Below are 18,249 nucleotides of genomic sequence, written 5' to 3'. Positions count from 1 at the left end.
GATTTTATTTTTCTTAATATATAAACTTAATTATAAACCTATTATCTAAAGTGGGAGAACACAGACTTTGAGATGCAAGAATCCATTTTTAATTCCATTTGTGTACTTGCTAACATGACTTAATCTGTGCTGTGCCCCTTGTTGGAGCCTCAGTTATGCCTTCGTGGAGTTGGGTGATGAATTCAGTGGAAGACACTGGCTAATGATTGACTCTCATTATTACTTTTTCCATGTCCTACTTCCCTAATCTCCCCTACCAAGAAATAATCCATTGAGTTAATTGGTTCAGAGGCTTTCTCTAATCAGAAATGATTATTTCTGAATCTTTCTGACTACTCTGAACTAATACATAGTCATTACATAATAATTTGAATTGTTGCTGTCAAAATAATGTATTGGCCAATCTAGCCATAGAACCCTCAACCTACAAATTATTACATAATAATTTGAATTGTTGCTGTTAAAATAATATATTGGCCAATCTAGCCATAGAACCCTCAACCTACACTCTTGCCCACAGAGTGTTCTGGGACCAGCGCTTAGGAGAATCGTCATCAGAGGGAGTAAAGAGACTTCAGCAACTGACACAGATGCAGAGCACCAAAACCAAACCTTAGACCGAGCTCAGGGGTCCTGCTAAGGAGGGAGAGGAAGGATCAGAGGAGCCAGAGGGGTCAGGGACACCAGGAGAACAGGGCCCACAGAATCAACTGACAGGACCTATGGGGAGACTTGCAGAGATCAGGGAGCCAAGAGGGGTCTGCCCAGGTCCTCTGCATGTTATGACTGAGTAGCTTGGTGTTCTTGTAGGAATCCTAACAGTGGGAGCAGGGTCTCTCCCTGAATCATTTCCTACTTGTGGACCCCCTTTCCTCCTCCTGACCTGCCTTGTCTAGCCTTGATATGATGGTGCATGCATGGTCTTATTGTAGCTAGTTATGTGGTGTTTGGTTGATCCCCTTGGGAGGCCTGCTCTTTACTTAGGGAGGTGGGGAGGGATGTCTGGAGCAGAAGGGATATTTAGAGAGGAGAGGGAAAAGAAGCTGTGGTTGAGAGAGAAGAATTAAAAAAAAAAAACAAAACAAAAATAAAATAATTCTTTAAAGTGATAGAGAATAATGTGTCAGTATAGTACATTGCATTCTGTAGGGGGTGATAAAAATTTGTGAAATCATTGAAAAAAATAAATGTAAGCATTGTGTTATTTTAAGAACTTTTAAATTATATAGCTAAAAATTTTACTGAAAGCTTAACAAAATGATATTTCATAAAGTTTTGAATACCCCTGCATAAGTTTAATTATCTTCACATTTTCTGAATGTGGGTTCCATTTTTTATTTTTATGAATATGTGTGTTTTGCCTACATGTATGTCTCTTTGTACTACATGTACTTAGTGCCCAAGAAGCCAGAAAAGAACATTGGATCCCCTGGGACCAAGAGTTACAGAGGATTGTGAGCGACCATGTCGGTGCTGAGAATAGAACCCTGGACCTCTGGAAGAGCATCAAGCAGTGGAAACCATTGAGCCATCTCTTTAGCGCCTTGGCGGTTCAGTTTTAGGGAGAACAATGTTTTTAAAATCATTAAAAGGGGGCTAGTGAAATAGCTTTGTGGATAAGGTGCTTGTCACAGAAGTGTGAGAGCAGAATTCACATCCTCAGAATCCACATACAGTGGGATGTGGTAGCACAGTTATCTAAAATGCCAGTGTTTCTTTAGGAAACTAAGGCAAAGACAAAAAAATCTCTGGAAGCTCACAAGCCAACCAGCCTGCCCTACATAGTGGAGATGGGGGAAGCGGGAAATGGAGAAACCTACTCGAAGAAGTGGAAGGCAAACACTAATACCAGAGGTGACACACGTGCGTGCTTACACACAGGCACACATGCACACATTGTTTTTCATGTTTGTGTTTGTGGTATTCCCGGGCTCTGTTGCTGGGTATGTGTGTTTGCTTCGTGTCTTTGTGTGTTTCTTCTATAGGGCCTGTCTCATTCCTGAGCAGATGCCATCTTAATTAAACTAGAAATCACAATTTTAGTGTTGTCTTAGCTGCTGTTGTGTTGCTGTTTTGTTTTTTTTTTTTAAGTGAAATCATTGCTCCATAAAGAACTTCATTAAGATCAGAGCCTTTGCTCTGTTGGGCAGCTTAGCATATTCAAGACCTTGCTCTGGACTTGAAGATTTTTGAAGCTCAAAGCAAATGTGTGTGGAAGGAAAAACATCTGGTGAAGAGAACTTACTTCATTGCGTGACTGTTTCCTGCCCTCGGCAGCTGAGAGGCTGCTTAGCAGGCTGCCAGGTTTGATAATTAATAACGAAGGATTGAACCATGCTGCTGAAGATGCCTGTCTTGCTACCCTCCCTCCCTCCCTCCCTCCCTCCCTCCCTCCCTCCTTCCTTCCTTCCTTCCTTCCTTCTCCACATGTCCAGCAAAACCTTCCGTGCCTTGGTCCACTCTTCTTCCCATGTGTGTCTTGACAAGAGTCTTTAAGCATAATTAGCACAGAGATGAATGGCCTGGGATGCCAAGGGCGCGATGTTGGGCAATGCAATTTTATTATCAGGCACATTGGAGATTTTTGTTGGAAAAATACAGCAAGACTTTAAGATGCTTTTAAAAACTTAGAATCAGGAAAGTTGTACTTGAAGTTTGTAGTGGTTTGAGTGAAAATGGCCCCCATAGGCTCCTAGGGGCTGGGTGGCACTGTTTGAAAGTGTAGCTTTGTTGGAGGAAGTGTGCTACCAGGGGTGGGCTTTGAGGTCTCAGATGCTCAGGTCCAGGGTCCCTCCCCTGTTGCCGGTGGATGTAGAACTCTCAGCTACTTCTACAGCACCACATCTGCCTGTGTTGTGCTTCACCATTCATCCCATCCTGACAATAATGGACTAAACCTATGAACCTGTTAGCCAGCCACAATTCAATGTTTTGGGTCTTTTTAAAAAAATGTTTTTATTTTTTTTAATAAAAGACAGTGTTTAAGTTAAGATACAGTGTGGGAAGAAGAACTGTCATAAACACTTTCCATGGTCGTGATATCTCTTCACAGCAATAGATATTTTGTGTGTTATTTGTGTGTGTGTGAATTCTTGTTTGTAACATTTTATGTAGATATGATTTCATGAGTACGGGAAAGTTTTAAGACATAGTACAAGAGGTCCCATGGATTCATCTCGCAGGTGTGCTATTGCTTTGCCTTCCTAAGTTATCTTCTGTATCCTCCTCAGTTGCCCCTTCCTCCACACACTCTTTCCTCAAATATTTTAGAGGGATTTAAACTCCTTTACTCCCAATCCGCCAGTGTGCGTTTCTGAAGAGCAAGGGAATTCTTCTAAACTTGTAAGCATCTGTCTCGGTAGTATCCTCGTAACATCCTTGTAACCCCAGTCCAGAGTACAATCCAAGATGGCATCCTGTATTTAGTGTCATGTGTCCCCTAAAGCATTTCTCTCAACTTCTCCTTGAGAAGTTTTGGTAAGTTTGCTCTGGTAAATTTGAATCATTCTGACGAGTTACTAAGTGGGGATCATTGCTGCATCAAGCTGTTTAGTATTCCCATTCAGATTTGGTTCTGCATTTTAAGTGAGGTGTTTCAGTGGTTACGTTATACATTGCGTGGTCAGCACCTAGCAATTTTGTTTGACCCCTAGTTGTTGAAATTAGCTTTCTCACTTAGTTAAAGCTCATAAAGTTTATTTATTCTACAACAAATTTGCATTTTTAAATTTTGATAAGAAATGTTTAAAAGAGATAACATTGAGACTGCAAATAACATGATGTTCTTTAAACGTTCACTCACTAGTTCTGGTAAACATGACTGTCAGACTCTTAGTAAGTTTCTTCACTGACAGTTTGTACATGTATGTAATGCATTGTGGTGATTCCTTTCCTACATCCTTCCATTTTCCCAACCATCCCTACCACTACCCCTCCATCTTCCCCAAAAGTCTCTTTCCCAGATTTCTGTGGTTTGTTTGTTTGTTTGTTTGTTTGTTTGTTTGAAATTAATCAGAGCTCCCTATGTGACATCAGTTTGGAACAATTCGTTGGAGTTGGCTGGGTAGACAACTAAAGTCAATGACTTCCCTCTCCTAGACTCTATCAATAACCAGTACGTCAGCAGAGGGAGAATGGGCTAGTCCTCTTGAGACCCTCCCCACTGATTCTTTTTTTTTTTTTTTTTTTTTTTTTTTTTTTTTTTTTCTTTTTTTTTTTTTTTTTTTTTTTTTGGTTTTTCGAGACAGGGTTTCTCTGTGTAGCCCTGGCTGTCCTGGAACTCACTCTGCAGACCAGGCTGGACTCAAACTCAAAAATCTGCCTCCCAAGTGCTGGTCCCTTCCCTTTTTATGCCTGACTTTTGACAGTTTTTGTGTAGACTCAGGTCAGGCAACCATAGCTGGTGTGAGTTTATAATCATAATTTTTGTTTGTTTGTTTTGATTTCTCCTTTTTATTATGCATACTTTTTTCATACAGTTTGCTCTGAATAGTCTTCTCTCCCTCAACTCCCCCCCCCCATTCTCGCCCTCTTCCTCTCCCATCCAGATCCACTCTTTTTCTGTCTTCCATTAGAAAAGAACAGGCCTCTAAGAGATGACAGTGAAACATAACAAAATAAAGTATAATAAGATAAAGTAAAAACCATCATATCAAAGTTGGACAAACCAAGCCAACAGGAAAATAAGCCCCAAGGGAAGGCACAAGAATCAGAGACCCACTCGATTACACATTCAGGAGTCCCGTCAAAGTACTAAACTGAAAGCTGTAGTCTGTGTGCCGAGGACCATGAAGGGCCTCTGAGTTCATATGAGGCATGCTCATCTGTTTTAGAGGGCCGTCTTCTCCTGGTGTCCTCTGTCCTTTTACCTTCTGTAGGCTCGCCTGACCTCTGAGGGAGGGATTCAATGGAGACATCTTGTTTAGAACTGCGTGTTCCAAGGTTTTTTTCTCTGAGTAGCATCTGGCTGTTGGTCTCTGCATTTGTTCCATCTGCTTCAGGAGGAAATCCTTCTGATGCTGACTGAATAAGGCCCAGACCATGACTGTTGTTATTATGTCTGCTTGAAGGTGGCTCTTTGTATCTTTCCATTTTTTCTACCCTTTCTTCCACACTATTTCCCAAGCCTTGGGAGGATGTTACAATGCCTAGTTATGAGTGTAATTTTTAATAATAATAATCATGATGATGATGGTGGTGGTAGTGGTGGTGGTGATAATGTAATGTGGGGGACATGCAGGGGTCACAGAGTGTATATCCAGGTAACTTAACAACTCTGGCCAATCCATTCTCCCCTCCCATGGTGAATTTCATGTTTTGAACTCATACCATCAGGCTTGAATCACGAGCACTCAATAGATGTCTTCTATTTGTTGACTCTGCTGCAAGGAAGGAAGAGCTTGTTTCCATCAGTTTGGCTTCTTTGGTTCTTAATGTGCTCAATTGTTAGAATTCATCACTGTCACTTTGTTGAGAGCAAACTTACCTAGTGAGAGATATCCAAGTCGACCCCTGGGTCTTTTGATAAGTGGCTCTCATTCTTGGAACATTTCTTTACTATCTGTATCAAGTTGGTTGAGATTCAATTGTCTATCCTGGGTGTAGTGTCTTAAGTAGAGACTTAAGGCATTTGTGCACATGTGCACTTGTGTATGTCCAAAGGAACTATACTGTGGAATATTGCATTTACTAAATCATCATATACACTATTATGAATGTAGTTGTATTCAATGTTCTAAGTTCAACCATGAGCATTTATTTTACATGTAATAATCATAAGTTCTGACAAGAAAGAAATACATTTTTCATTTCACAGTAAATGGCATTACAGCTTTGAGTACTAAATCATTTTGACATTTATGAAGGAGCAAATGGAAAGTAAGGAATGAGTGTTAAAAATAAAGCTATCTTTAACTGTTCTATTAAAAAGGCAAAGATTTATTTTCCATCTGTGAATGTGAATGTGCCTATTTGTGTTCTTGTTCACACAGTGGAATTTCTGTGGAGCCATACTACAGAGAGCATGTGCGTGGGATATATGTCAGCCCAGGACGGCAAAGCCAAGGTAAGCGGGAAAAACTGGGTCATAACCTGAAAACCTTGTAGCCAGTGTGTAAGCTTCCAACCAATCTGTTGAAACACATGACTTTCCCACCTCTCATGTGGTAACCAGTGAGCTGCATTCAAAGCACACTCAACAGTTCCAGAGAAAGTCAGTCGATTTTTAAGCTGTTCTTCCTGATGGAACGAAGTGAATTAGGGAATTCTGCTTTCATTTTGTTCCCTTTGCCCAGTATGAATACCTGAAACAAGGAAACTCAGGATTTGTAAGAGAAAATGAGAATAAAGCTGACAAACTATCCAAGATGGATGAACCACAAGGAAGGCTGAAAAGATAAAGGAAACTGAATCAATGTAGAATTAGCCACTGGGATGTGTCTCCGCATCCTTCATAACAGTAATGACTGATGTGCTTGTGGACCTGCCATGCTACCTTGTCATCTGCTGTGCTGTCATGTGTGCCTCAGCAGTCATACCATCATCCAGGTGCCAGTTCTTGAGCTGCTGAGTCCCCTTGAAACTGTAGTGCTTGGTTTTGAGAGTAAAAATCATAACTTGTGGATTTATTTTTATATTTGTCTCATGTTCCTGACCATAAAAGTTTTAGTAACAGATGTGGTATATGACATCTACTTGGCATTAAAGTACCTTAGCTGCAAAGTAATGAAGTTGGGAAGCCTCCTTTTTAAAAGAAAAGTATTTACTTTACATATTTGGAAACAGCACGTAAAGAAACTTCTGATACATGCTGTCTAATACACATTGAGTAAAATCAGAGAGTGAGTGAACTAAAGAATAGTGATACATCATAATGGCATTTTGAACAGCAACAAACCATGTATTTGGCAGTGGTCACATCAGGTTTCACTGCCTAGTGAAGTCTTACATGTGATGCACACTCAGATAAAATAACCTAGCGGCAGATTTCTCAGGAAGAATGTTCATAGTTAACACATTGACTGTAGTTGATTGTTCATTTCTCATACAGTATTCATCCGTTTATGTATTTAGTTAATCAGTAGGTTCACAGGATGTCTATGACTGGAGTAAACAGGGACATTTGTCACACACGAGGTTGACTGGTATCTGTGAACTATTACTAAGCTTCCTGCTCCCCTACTGTCTCCACCTTCGTGTGATAAAACTTGTTTGTTCTGCCAGGAGACTTATTTATGGATTTCTTTGCTCTATAATCTATCACAAAGGGAGTTGTAATTGTGCACTTTAAACCTGATTGACATGTTTGGAGCAGCACTTATAGGCTTTCCATAATAGTTGAAACATTGATATCTATGGTACCTAGATTGGCAGCCAGAACTACATGCTAAAAAATTACTGCATATTTGAAATGTGACTATTAGAACTGAAGAACTGAATTTTGAGCTTTCCCTAATTTTTTAATAGCCTAAAGTGGCTAGTAGCTACTATATTGTGCATCGTTGGTTTTAATCAATGAGTGGAAAATTGTTCTTCGTATATTTTCAGAACCTTTTCTTTTTGTGTATGACTGCAGTTTCTAAACAGGAAGCAAACCCAATAAGCCATGGAGTTCCTTGTAGCCATTTAAACCTTCTCTTACACTTTACATCTGTTCTTGAACAAAGATCGTGTTTGAAGAAAAGATCATGATAAGCGTAGCACTGAGGCCAGCGGTGTACCAAGCCCCTTGAGTCGAAGTGTCGGCTCTCTGCTGGTGGTCTGTAGAAGGTGAAGCACACATAGTAAGGAAAGTGCAGAAGCTTAGGTTGGATCTAGAGTTGTTTGGCCTTTGGTTGTGCTGCTTGTCGTGTGCCTGTGTGTCTCTCTGTGTCTGTGTCTGTGTCTGCGTGTCTCGGTGATTTTCATAGTATCTATAAATTCTCCAGCTGAAAACGTAGAGGTAGAATGGGCTGGGCCAGCAGGTATAGCTGCTCCTTGTGCCCCATTTGTAAATTATATTTTTGACCATTTTCATTTCTCCCCACCCCTTCTCCTTTCTTTACTATTTGAACTGTTGTTTATAAACGCTTTGCAGAAAAATAAAACAAAACAATAAAACACCACTGTTTAAAACAACAACATATAAAAACCCCACAAAACTGTTCTTTTGTCATAAATATGGAACTTATTGTTGTGCTACAAAAATTATAGATGAGATTCTGGGTACAGAAGAGAAAAAAGGACTTTAGCAGCATATGTATTTCAGCAAATACGGGTGGTAGCCTTTGGCCTACCTGGTGACTTCACCCAGGGTAACTGGCTTCTGTCAAGAATTGTATAATGACCTAGCTGTTTAATGCAAAGATCCTCTTCATAATACAGAGAGGCATGGTAGCGAGATGAGTAAGAGCAGCCTTGAAAAGTGTTATTTTTATTTAAAATTATATCTTAATCAAAAAAAGTTTTATTTTTCAAAAATTATCCTCCTTTTCCTTGTTACCAAACATGAGACCTGAAGACATTTGAATGTTTTACACAAGGCTCTGCTTAATTTAAGTTAAAGTTCTCCTCATACTGCCCAGGAAAAGGTAAGGAATAATTAATGGTTGTGATCAGAATCATAGATAATTTGAATGAAGGTGGGCTTTTAATACAAGTTTCTGTTTTCTTTTTAAAATAATATTTTCTAAAAGATAAAAGAACATTGTATCATTTAATTTATAACACTCTTCTCTGACATAAGCTAGATTTCTTTTTATGGGATAATATTAAAGCATTGATATTAGTTGGGTTTAAAAATTATATTGCCTATTTTCTATAGTGACTGGACAGTTAATGAGCAGTTTTTCATAAACACTCAGTGCACGTAGTCTTGTGCAATAAAACATTTAAACTGGCATGGAACTGATTCAGGCACATAACTCTCACCTTAAATGAATTAGGTTTCTTTCATATATAGAGGTTAGTTTTTATAACAATATAAATACTGTTATAAAATTTATTCTTGAGGAATAGGCTACTTTACAGTTTTAATATATCTCTAGAGATTTACTATTAGTTGTGGAAAAAATAGTAATAATGAAGAAAACAACCGTGTATTCAGAATTTAGGAACACCAAGGAATAGGTAGACAGTATGCCTCTGAGTGTGGCAGCCTGAGAGGGACACAGTGTCACTTGTATAGTATTCCGTCTGAAACTGTATAGCATAAATTTGATGCTTGGGAAACAGACAAGGCAAGGATGAAGAGCATGTGGAGAAGAAAGTGAAAGGGACTGAACTACATACTGCCGTCAAGTGCCATAAACAAGACAGGCATGGAGGTGCTCCAGACTGAAGACTACCACAGACATGTTACCAGGAAGTGTTTTAACTCACCTTAAAGTGGCTTTCATATATAAGAGCAAAATGTTATAATACATTTTAGGTCAATTTGCAAACTTGAAATATGGCTAGTAAAAAGAATGCATTATTAAATTCACTAACATTGCTATCTATGGTATGATTAATAGGAAACTATCCATATTTTTTGGCAACATACACTGAATTATCTAGGCAAGTGAGGCTCTGTGTGTATAATCTTAGTCTTTCAGGAAAGTAGGTGTGTGAATGAATGTTTGGATAGGAAATTTCCAAGTACATGGAACAAAATGTTGACAACAGGCAAACCTTTGTATAAGTGTTTTATGATACTTAAACACACCTGTAATCTTGAGTTATTATAAGGTAAAATGCCTCAAAATATATCACCTGCATATAACACAGATCTGATCATGTGTGAGCCTTGCACTTTAGTTATACAGTTCAAGGCTATTAGCCTTGGTTTATAACCAGACCAACAGGATGGATGCTTACAGTCCTCCATGATGCTGCCTTTTCTCATTTTCTGGCTGGAGCTCTGAGAGGTGACTGTCATTATTGACATACCTCACGTTAGAGTGTCTTCTGGAATATTCCCCAGCGTTTGGGTTTAAACTTTAGCTACTTAGGAATTATTTACTTGTAATGTCCTCTGCCCTGTGTGTCAAACTGTGTTCAGGTTTAGACAGGTATTGCTTGTATCATTATTTTCCTTGGATTAGGCAGTGATCTCTTGAATATGACCCTTAACGCACACACAATAAAAGAGAGAACAAATTACCATCAGTATTAAAAACCTTTACTGCAAAGGTGTTATCAAAAAAAGTGCAAACAGTCCACAGAAATAGGAAACCACATTCACTAATACTGCCATTGGTGACAGACTTGTGTCAGGTTAGAATAAAATATTAAATTCTTACAATTCAATAAAATATAAGTAAACATTTTTCCAATGAAGATATACAATCAGCAACTAAGTGTATGGGAATATGCTTACTGTCTCTTCATCAGGGAACTGCAAATCAAGATCACAGTCTGATTTCCACCCACTTCTTATCTAACATGCCGTCTGTAGAAAAGAAGAATGACAGTGTTTGTAGAAAAAAGTAGAACTTCCTTACACTGCTGGTAGGAGTATGGGAACAATCTGTCCCTCTTGGAAGATCAGTGTGATAGTTTCTCAGGAAGTTTAACAGAATCACCACATTACACAGCAGGTTCTCCTCTTAGGTAATATTCATAGTTACAAAGTAGGAACAATTTAATGCCCCTCAGCTGATGGATGGATAAGCAAATATGAGGCGTATTTGTACAAGGAATTTTTTGTAACAACAAAAAGAATGAAGTTCTACAGGAATATAGCACCAATGACTCTAAGTACAAGAAGCCAGGTGAAAAAGACCAGACGTTGCATGTTTCCATTTGCAATAAATGTCTGGAATTGGAAAACCCATAGAAACAAATGTAAGATGTTAGTGGTTGTGCAGGCTGAGGAGAGGGAATGTGGATATGGAGTTTGTTTTTAAGGACATGAAAATGTTCTGGAATTATAAAGTTGTCCAGCTTTACAAACACACTGCAAACCACTGGATTGAACATTTATTTAAAATGGTGGATTTTATGGTATATGTGTTTTTCCATAAAGCTATAAAAATATCAACCAGTGTAATTATAGCATTATCAAAATAAAGGAGAAGAAATATATGTTCATCCTGATACCACACAATCCATTCATCTTCCACTTATTATAAACCCCATCAAAATATCAGATATTGGAAGAACTTCCGTAGATTTAAAAAAAAAAAAAAACCAACAACTCTATAGCTAAAAATCAGGAAGACTTTTTAATGCTGTGAACACACAAAAGGGAGATCTGCTTTCTTGATTTTCATTTCTTATGTGAAGTATTTTCCTGAAATCCTGATCAGTACAGTAAGGCAGTAAAAAGAAATCAGAGACAGAAGTTGGAAAAAGAGTTCTTTACACTTGTATTTTCACATGATCTGGAATGAATAAAAAATATGCTAGAACTATCCACTTAAAACTATAAAACCTGCTTCAGATGAACCTCAGTGAGAACTATATATGTGTTCTTGAAAATGTTATATGTTAACCATTCTTTCCAAATTTATCTGTAGACTTAAAACATTTGGAACCAAAATTCTAATAGGTTTGTTGTTGTTGTTGTTGTTGTTGTTGTTGTTGTTGTTGTTACTGGTGTTGTTTTGTGTTTTTGAAGAAAAAAAGTGATAAAATAGTTTTAAATTTTGTCTAGGAGCTCCACCCTCACAGATTATCACAAATTATGGTCAAAATGTCCCCTTTAGGACTGAGCGCTCTTCAGTCTTTTATTTTCTGCACATGGACCAGCTATAAATCTCTGTATTCATCACAGTCTATTGCAAAGCAAAGTTTCACTGATAAGGGTTGAGAAATATACTAGTCTTTGGGTATACGAATAAGGATTAGGGATACCAGGACACAGTTTCTTTGTTCAGTTAATGGTACCAGACTCGAGTTCCTTCTATGGATTGGACCTTAAATCCAATCAGAGAGTGGTTCATGCTACTGTTTCAACAACGTGCACACCCCAACAGGCCACTTGCTATCATAGCCCCCAGGAGTGCTGGGTGAGACTTTCCTACTTTATTCCCCTGGTGGCCTGCACAGCACCTTCTACCTCTATGAAAGGTAGCCAGTAGTGATGAGATTTCCTCTTTAATACCAGTTTCTCCATGTTTTCTTACTAATGGCAATACTCTGGGTGTTTGGGAATTCGTAGTATCCAGATGACTAACAAATCCAGAAGATTTTACCCACGGCTAACTATGTGTCCCTGTTATAGGACAACACCATGTAACCCCTCCCTGTCTCTAGCTCCAGCACAGCTCCCTAGTTCCTTGCCAACCTCATGCCCTTTTCATTCGAACCCCACCTGTTTATTACTTGTTTCTTTATTTTGAGATGCTGTCTGGGTTGTTGCAGGTAGACCTTGAACTTGTGACCCTTTTGCCTCAGCCTCCCAAGGAGCTGGTATTACTGGCCTGAGCCACCAGGCCATGCTTTTCCTTTTCTGATAACACATGATGTTCTTTTAGTGCTGCTGATAGGTACACAGATGTGTAGGGCTATCCACTAGAACATGGGAAATTACCAGCACCTATTCCCTAGAAAAAAATTGCTTTCCTTCCCCTGCAGCTATCAATTGCCAGTAGCTCCTCAGGAAGGGATGAGGCCAGGGGGGCACCTTTCCTTTAATTGTGGTGAGATTTGGGCTATGTTTGTCTCATGCAGGTCTTGTGCAGGTAACCACAACTGCTTTGAATTTATCAGTAGCCATTTCCTGTCCAGAAAGCAGCATTTCATATCACTCCTCCATCTCTGAAATTCATTCTGCCTCCTTTTCTCATGATGTTCCCTGAGCCTTGGTGGGGGGAGAGGTGTGCCTATAAGTATTCCAATTTAAGGCTGAACACTCAATTTCTTTTTCTCAGTATTTGGGCCATATATGCATCTCTGCATTGAGTACTGCCCACTGTAAGAAGAAGCCTCTTTAACTAAGTTTGAGAGCAGCTCAGCTATATGGGTATTAAAAACCTAGTATTTCGAAGATAACCTGGTGACATGACATGACTATTGAACAAAACAACAGTAACAGATTCTACCCTAGGGCCTATTTTCTTCCTGGCCAAGGGCTTTTGCCTAAGATTACTGTCCCAGGTATGAAATTCTCTCTTGTGAATCAGGGCTCACATCCAATCAGAAAGCTAATAGTAGTACCAATAGTAGTGCCACTGTTACATGGGTAGGCACATCTTACCTGGTGATCTGATATTGTAGCATCCAGGGCATAGTGTTGATTGAGCCAGCCCATTGCTGTCTTCAGTCTGTACAGCACCTTTGGGCATTAATGAAAGCTAGGCTGTTTGGAGGAAGTTTTCAGTGAATTTGATACTGACTTCTCTTCACCACCTGAGAGTGTGGTGTCTTCAGCAGAGTCTTTTCCCATACTTATGGTGGACAGCAGTGCAGTGGCAGTTGCCTGTGCTATCTGGAGAGCCCTGGGGCCTCTCTGACTCATAGCTGGTAGGGAGGTAGCTGATGCCTTGCACTGTGTTTTTTACTCAATAACATGTGTTTTCTGGAAATGGCATTGTTCGCTCATTATTAAACCACTAAAACCAAATTTTTCTAGTAAAATATCATAGACTTTCCCTATTTTCATGTTTTTTGTCAACCTGTTTAGGAATATAAAAAAATTCTCAGGAAGAAGTTTTAGTATATGGAAATGATTTTTCTGAATTGGATGAGAATCAATAAAATAATAATTTCATCTATTCTTAATTCTCTAACCTTTTAAAAAACATTTATAAGGTTATTTAGTATATAAATGATGTAATGAGTATTTCCTGCTGTTAAGAGTAAAAGTACAGTAAAGGACTTTATTGCAACAGGGGAACTTACATTCAGAAATTTTATATAAAGATCACAAAGAATCTAGACTAGGAAACTGAGTTAAAAATGACAGATTATTATGTTCGGCGGTACTTTGTCTTTTGTTCTTTTTATTTACTTTATAGTATTGATAGTGATTGCGTATATAAATCTTTTTCCTCCGCCGTGCCTTAGACAGGATAGGCAAGCAGTCTATCCCAAGTCCTGAACCCAACCTCACAAATCTTAGTTTTGTCATTAGTTTTCTCTGGACTCATAAAATCGTCCTAAATAAAGTTTATAAAACATGATTAAGTCTTTCTTTTGCCAAGGATAAGCCTTCAGAAAGCTAAGTAAATTCTTTTCTACGTCTTAAAATGGGGGGTGGGGCACTATGCTGTACAATCAAGCTAGATACAAAAAATAGTACTTGTTGACTTTTTCCATTTATATGAAATACTGACAATAGTAACACAGGGATAGAAATCTAAAACACTAAAAAGCATGGCCTGAGGGAATTTGAGGGTAATAGTAGAAATGTTCCATGCATACAGTTTTTTATTTATGTTTTGGCTTTGTGGGTACACAAGATATTAGAAGTCATTCAATCCTTTACTTAGCATCTATGCATTTTATGCCATGTAAATTATACCTTCATGTTTTAAAAGTATGAATAAATAGAAATACTATATTAAGATTGACATTAGTTAGACTTGGATTTCTATATAATCCTGTGTTTATAATCTAGGAGAGTTACCATTGTGATCCCCAATATCTGTCTGTCTCTCTGTCTGCTGTCTGTCTGTCCATCCTAAGCTTCACTAGATAGCCCAGGCTGGCCTAGATCTCATTCTTCTATGTCAGTCTCCTTAGTAGATGTGTGCCACTGTTTTGTACATCCTAGAGAATATTCTGAGAGCCATGATTTTGGTTTTGAAAGTGTGAGCAAAATAAATGAATAAAGACTTAGTAGCTGATAGAAAGAGACGGGAAACAGCAGAACATCCTCCAATTAGGCATTCAGCAGGGATGAATACTTAGCAGGGATGACTGAGCTAGCCCCATTGAGAGAGAGCAAACAAAAGGTCAATAGGTAACATCAAATCTGAGGGCTTACAAACATTTAACACAAATAGACTGGTCAGCTAGAGTTCCTTAATTGAGTTCCTAGTGGAACACCGCATTTCCTCCTACAAGGCTCAAAAAAGGTCAAATAGGGTGGACAGGCTCATCAACTTGGGCACTTGTAGATAGAAACCAACAGAGAACGTCCTGAAATAATGTCATACTAGATGGGCAGGGCAGAGTAGACCTCTTGTGAGCCTCTGCCTTTCCTTCCCTGGAATGTGCACTTTTGCATCATGGGATGCACAGCAGTCACCACTGTTTGAGCAGTTTGCCTTTTCTTTGTTCTGGGTGCAGGGGGTGGGAGAGAAAGGGGGAGGTGGTTAATACTATAAACAATTTTTTTGTTTTCCCTCTCCCTATTACAGAGACAGGAGACCAGCCTGACTCGGGACAAGGGTTTAAGAGGACACTCAGCACAAACAAGCTTGAGTCTGAAGTAGGAGGCCCAGGCCTGCTTTTCAGAACCAGCTTCTCAGTGGTCTTAAATAGCACATGACAATTCACCAATATCAATGACATTACAGTTTACCATGCCCTGCTTCGAAATTCCTTATTTTAAAGAGGGGACACTAGTGCTTTGATAGCATTCTGAGATGTAGGTAGAACGTGTAAGTGTAATTTATGTAATAGATGTGACTTTGCTTATGATGCGTAGTGGTAAAGGCCAGAGAGGGTGCAGAGGGTCACTTAGAAGCACCACATTTTGCAGTCCCGAGGTCTATTCTGCACTGTAACTATTTACAGAGGTTTCATTTGCCTTGATCATTAGTTAGTTATACTTCTTGAATTTTAGCCCTGGTAGAGACAGTAGATTGACCTTTAAAATGTTACTAGCTTGTATATATAAACAAGCTAACATGTAAATTCAGTGATTTCAGGGGAAGAAAAAAAATGTTAGTGGCTACAAGGGTGAATAGCACTGTATTCAATCCTGTAGCTCAGACCATTGTACTAGTGATGGAAGCCTCCCCAAATGATGTCTGACTAGGTGTTTTGGGCAACTGTAAGGTCATAAGACCAGTTGACAGTGCCGTTGTTATGGTGGTGGTGGTGGTGGTGGTGGTGGTGGTGGTGGTGGTGGTGGTGGTGGTGGTGGTGGTTTTAAATGAATGATTCTGAAGGCCAAGCATTAAAGGTGCTCTACCAAGCCTGATGATGAGTTCAATTCCTGGAAACCACATGATGAAAGAAGAAAAACACTTGTGTAAGTTGTCTTTTGACCTTCAAGTACTCATCACAGCATGCATGCTAGATAGATGTGAGAAAAAAATGATATGCCTGTGGTGTTTCTGTTAGGGTCACCTAATTAAATAATGTTGAAGAAATGGAGGGTGAACATTTCTTACTGCTATGTTTGAATTTCTCTTGGTGACTACAACAGTCTTCCTGGACTCTGCCTAGTGGTGGCTAGACAAGCATCCATAAGCTATGCTAAGTGAATCGTCCTTCCTTTCTTCCTTCTTTCCTTCCTTCCTTCCTTCCTTCCTTCCTTCCTTCCTTCCTTCCTTCCTTCCTTCCTTCCTTCCTTCCTTCCTTCCTTCCTTCCTTCCTTCCTTCCTTCCTTCCTTCCTTCCTTCCTTCCTTCCTTCCTTCCTTCCTTTACATTTCAAGCGTTATCTTCTTTCCTGGTTTCTCCACCGAAAACTCCCTATTCCATCCTCACTCCCCCTGCTTCTATGAGGGTGTTACCCCACCCACCCACCCACTCCTGCTTCCCCGTCCTGGCGTTCCCCTCACTGGGGCATCTAGCCTTCAAAGTTCCAAGGGCCTCTTCTCCCATTGATGCCCAACAAGGCCATCCTCTGCTATATACTCAACTGGAGCCGTGTGTCCCTCCATGTGTACTCTTTGGTTGGTGGTTTAGTGCCTGGGAGCTCTGAGGGTGTGTGTGTGGGGGGGTGGTCTGGTTGATTGATATTGTTGTTCCTCCTATGGGGCTGCAAACCCCTTTAGATCCTTCAGACCTTTCTCTAACTCCTCCATTGGAGACCCTCTGCTCAGTCCAATGGTTGACTGGGAGCATAAATGAATGTTTCTTAATAGATGCTTTGGTCTCATGAGAGTGGCTGGTGTCATGATTTGTTGAACCAATGAGTACATATTATGTTTATTTATTATACCATATTTTAGATGTAGAATTACCAAGAGCAACCTAATTGTAAGTACGAGTTAGGGTAGGCTAGATGTAAACTTACATTGGTGATATAGTATTGATAATACTTAACAACTTGAAGACACTTCACTATAGTAGGCTAGGTGCAACCCAAGCTGTGCACTAAAAAACACCCAGAAAATTAAATTTGTCAAGAGTTCTTATCGACCAAGAGGAGAGGTAATTATTCAGTGATTTTGTGTGTATCTTTTACGTTGGCTCAGATTTTTAAATATAGCAAAGTGTGGGGTTTTTTTTTCCAAATGATCTTCAGGTTTCCAGATCCTATTAGCTCCATTTAGAAAGTACTTTAGACAAATGAAAAAGATTGCAAAATTCAGTACAAGAAATACAAGAATTTTGTTCTACCTCAAGTTAATTTCTAAATATAGTTGGTAATTTTATTTTTGCCTAGTCTTACACCATCAGTTTCCTCCAAAAGATTCATCTGAAATGTTTATGTATTATTCATAGGTGTTGGGTTTTTTGTTTGTTCGTGTGTATGTGCACATGTACATGGAGTCCCAGATTTCTTTCATGTTTTGTTCTGGGATTTTTAAGTTTAATGTTTGCTTTGACAGAATGATCCTCCACCTTGTCCCTGAGACAGCAGATTCTCTGTTCTACTTGATTCAACTACAATGTATTACACGTACTTCCCCAACCCCTAGGGGTTTTTTTTGGGGGGGGGGGAGTATCTTATTTTATTTTGTTTGAGTTAAGTTTCATTTTGTCTCTTCTTTAGAGATCTTATTTCATTTCTTAATTCCACTTTCATGTCTTGAATTTTTTTCATTATTTCATTGAGTTGTTTATATAGTCATAATCCTCCTTCAGGGATTTGTACATATCCTCTTTTGAGTTCCTTGAACATATTATAATTACTGTCTTAAAATAATTGCCCTTTGCATTTCTCAGGGAATACTACATGGGGTGCTAATTTTTATAGGAAAAAAAATATTTGACCTCTTCCCCATTGATGACCAACTAGGCTATCCTCTGCTACATATGCAGCTAGAGCCATGAGTCCCATCATGTGTTTTCTTTGGTTGGTTGTTTAGTCCCTGGGAGCTCTGGGAATACTGGTTGGTTCATCTTGTTGTCCCTCCTTTGGGGCTGCAAACCCCTTCAGCTCCTTGGGTACTTTCTCTAGCTCCTTCATTGGGGACCCTGCGCTCCATCCATTAGATGGCTGT

The 18,249-nt window shown here is 39.2% G+C and overlaps 1 protein-coding gene across 3 annotated transcripts in view; it reads left to right on the top strand.

Annotated features, from left to right (window-relative positions):
• Tasp1 (taspase 1) overlaps positions 1–18,249 on the top strand; it is a 232,291-nt gene that overhangs the window by 202,971 nt on the left and 11,071 nt on the right. For all 3 annotated transcript variants that reach the window (XR_003843524.1, XM_029537039.1, XM_029537038.1), the window contains exon 13: positions 5,991–6,064. Coding sequence is in view for 2 of the 3 variants with exons in the window: in XM_029537039.1 (XP_029392899.1) it covers positions 5,991–6,064 (74 nt within the window). In the remaining variant the exon portion in view is untranslated. Of the gene's footprint in view, positions 1–5,990; positions 6,065–18,249 lie in introns of those variants that run through there.

Source organism: Mus pahari, chromosome 3, assembly GCF_900095145.1.
Source record: "Mus pahari chromosome 3, PAHARI_EIJ_v1.1, whole genome shotgun sequence".
Taxonomy (NCBI): Eukaryota; Metazoa; Chordata; class Mammalia; order Rodentia; family Muridae; genus Mus; species Mus pahari.
The sequence above is the reverse complement of the archived record's forward strand: the minus strand, read 5'-3'. Positions and strand labels throughout refer to the sequence as shown.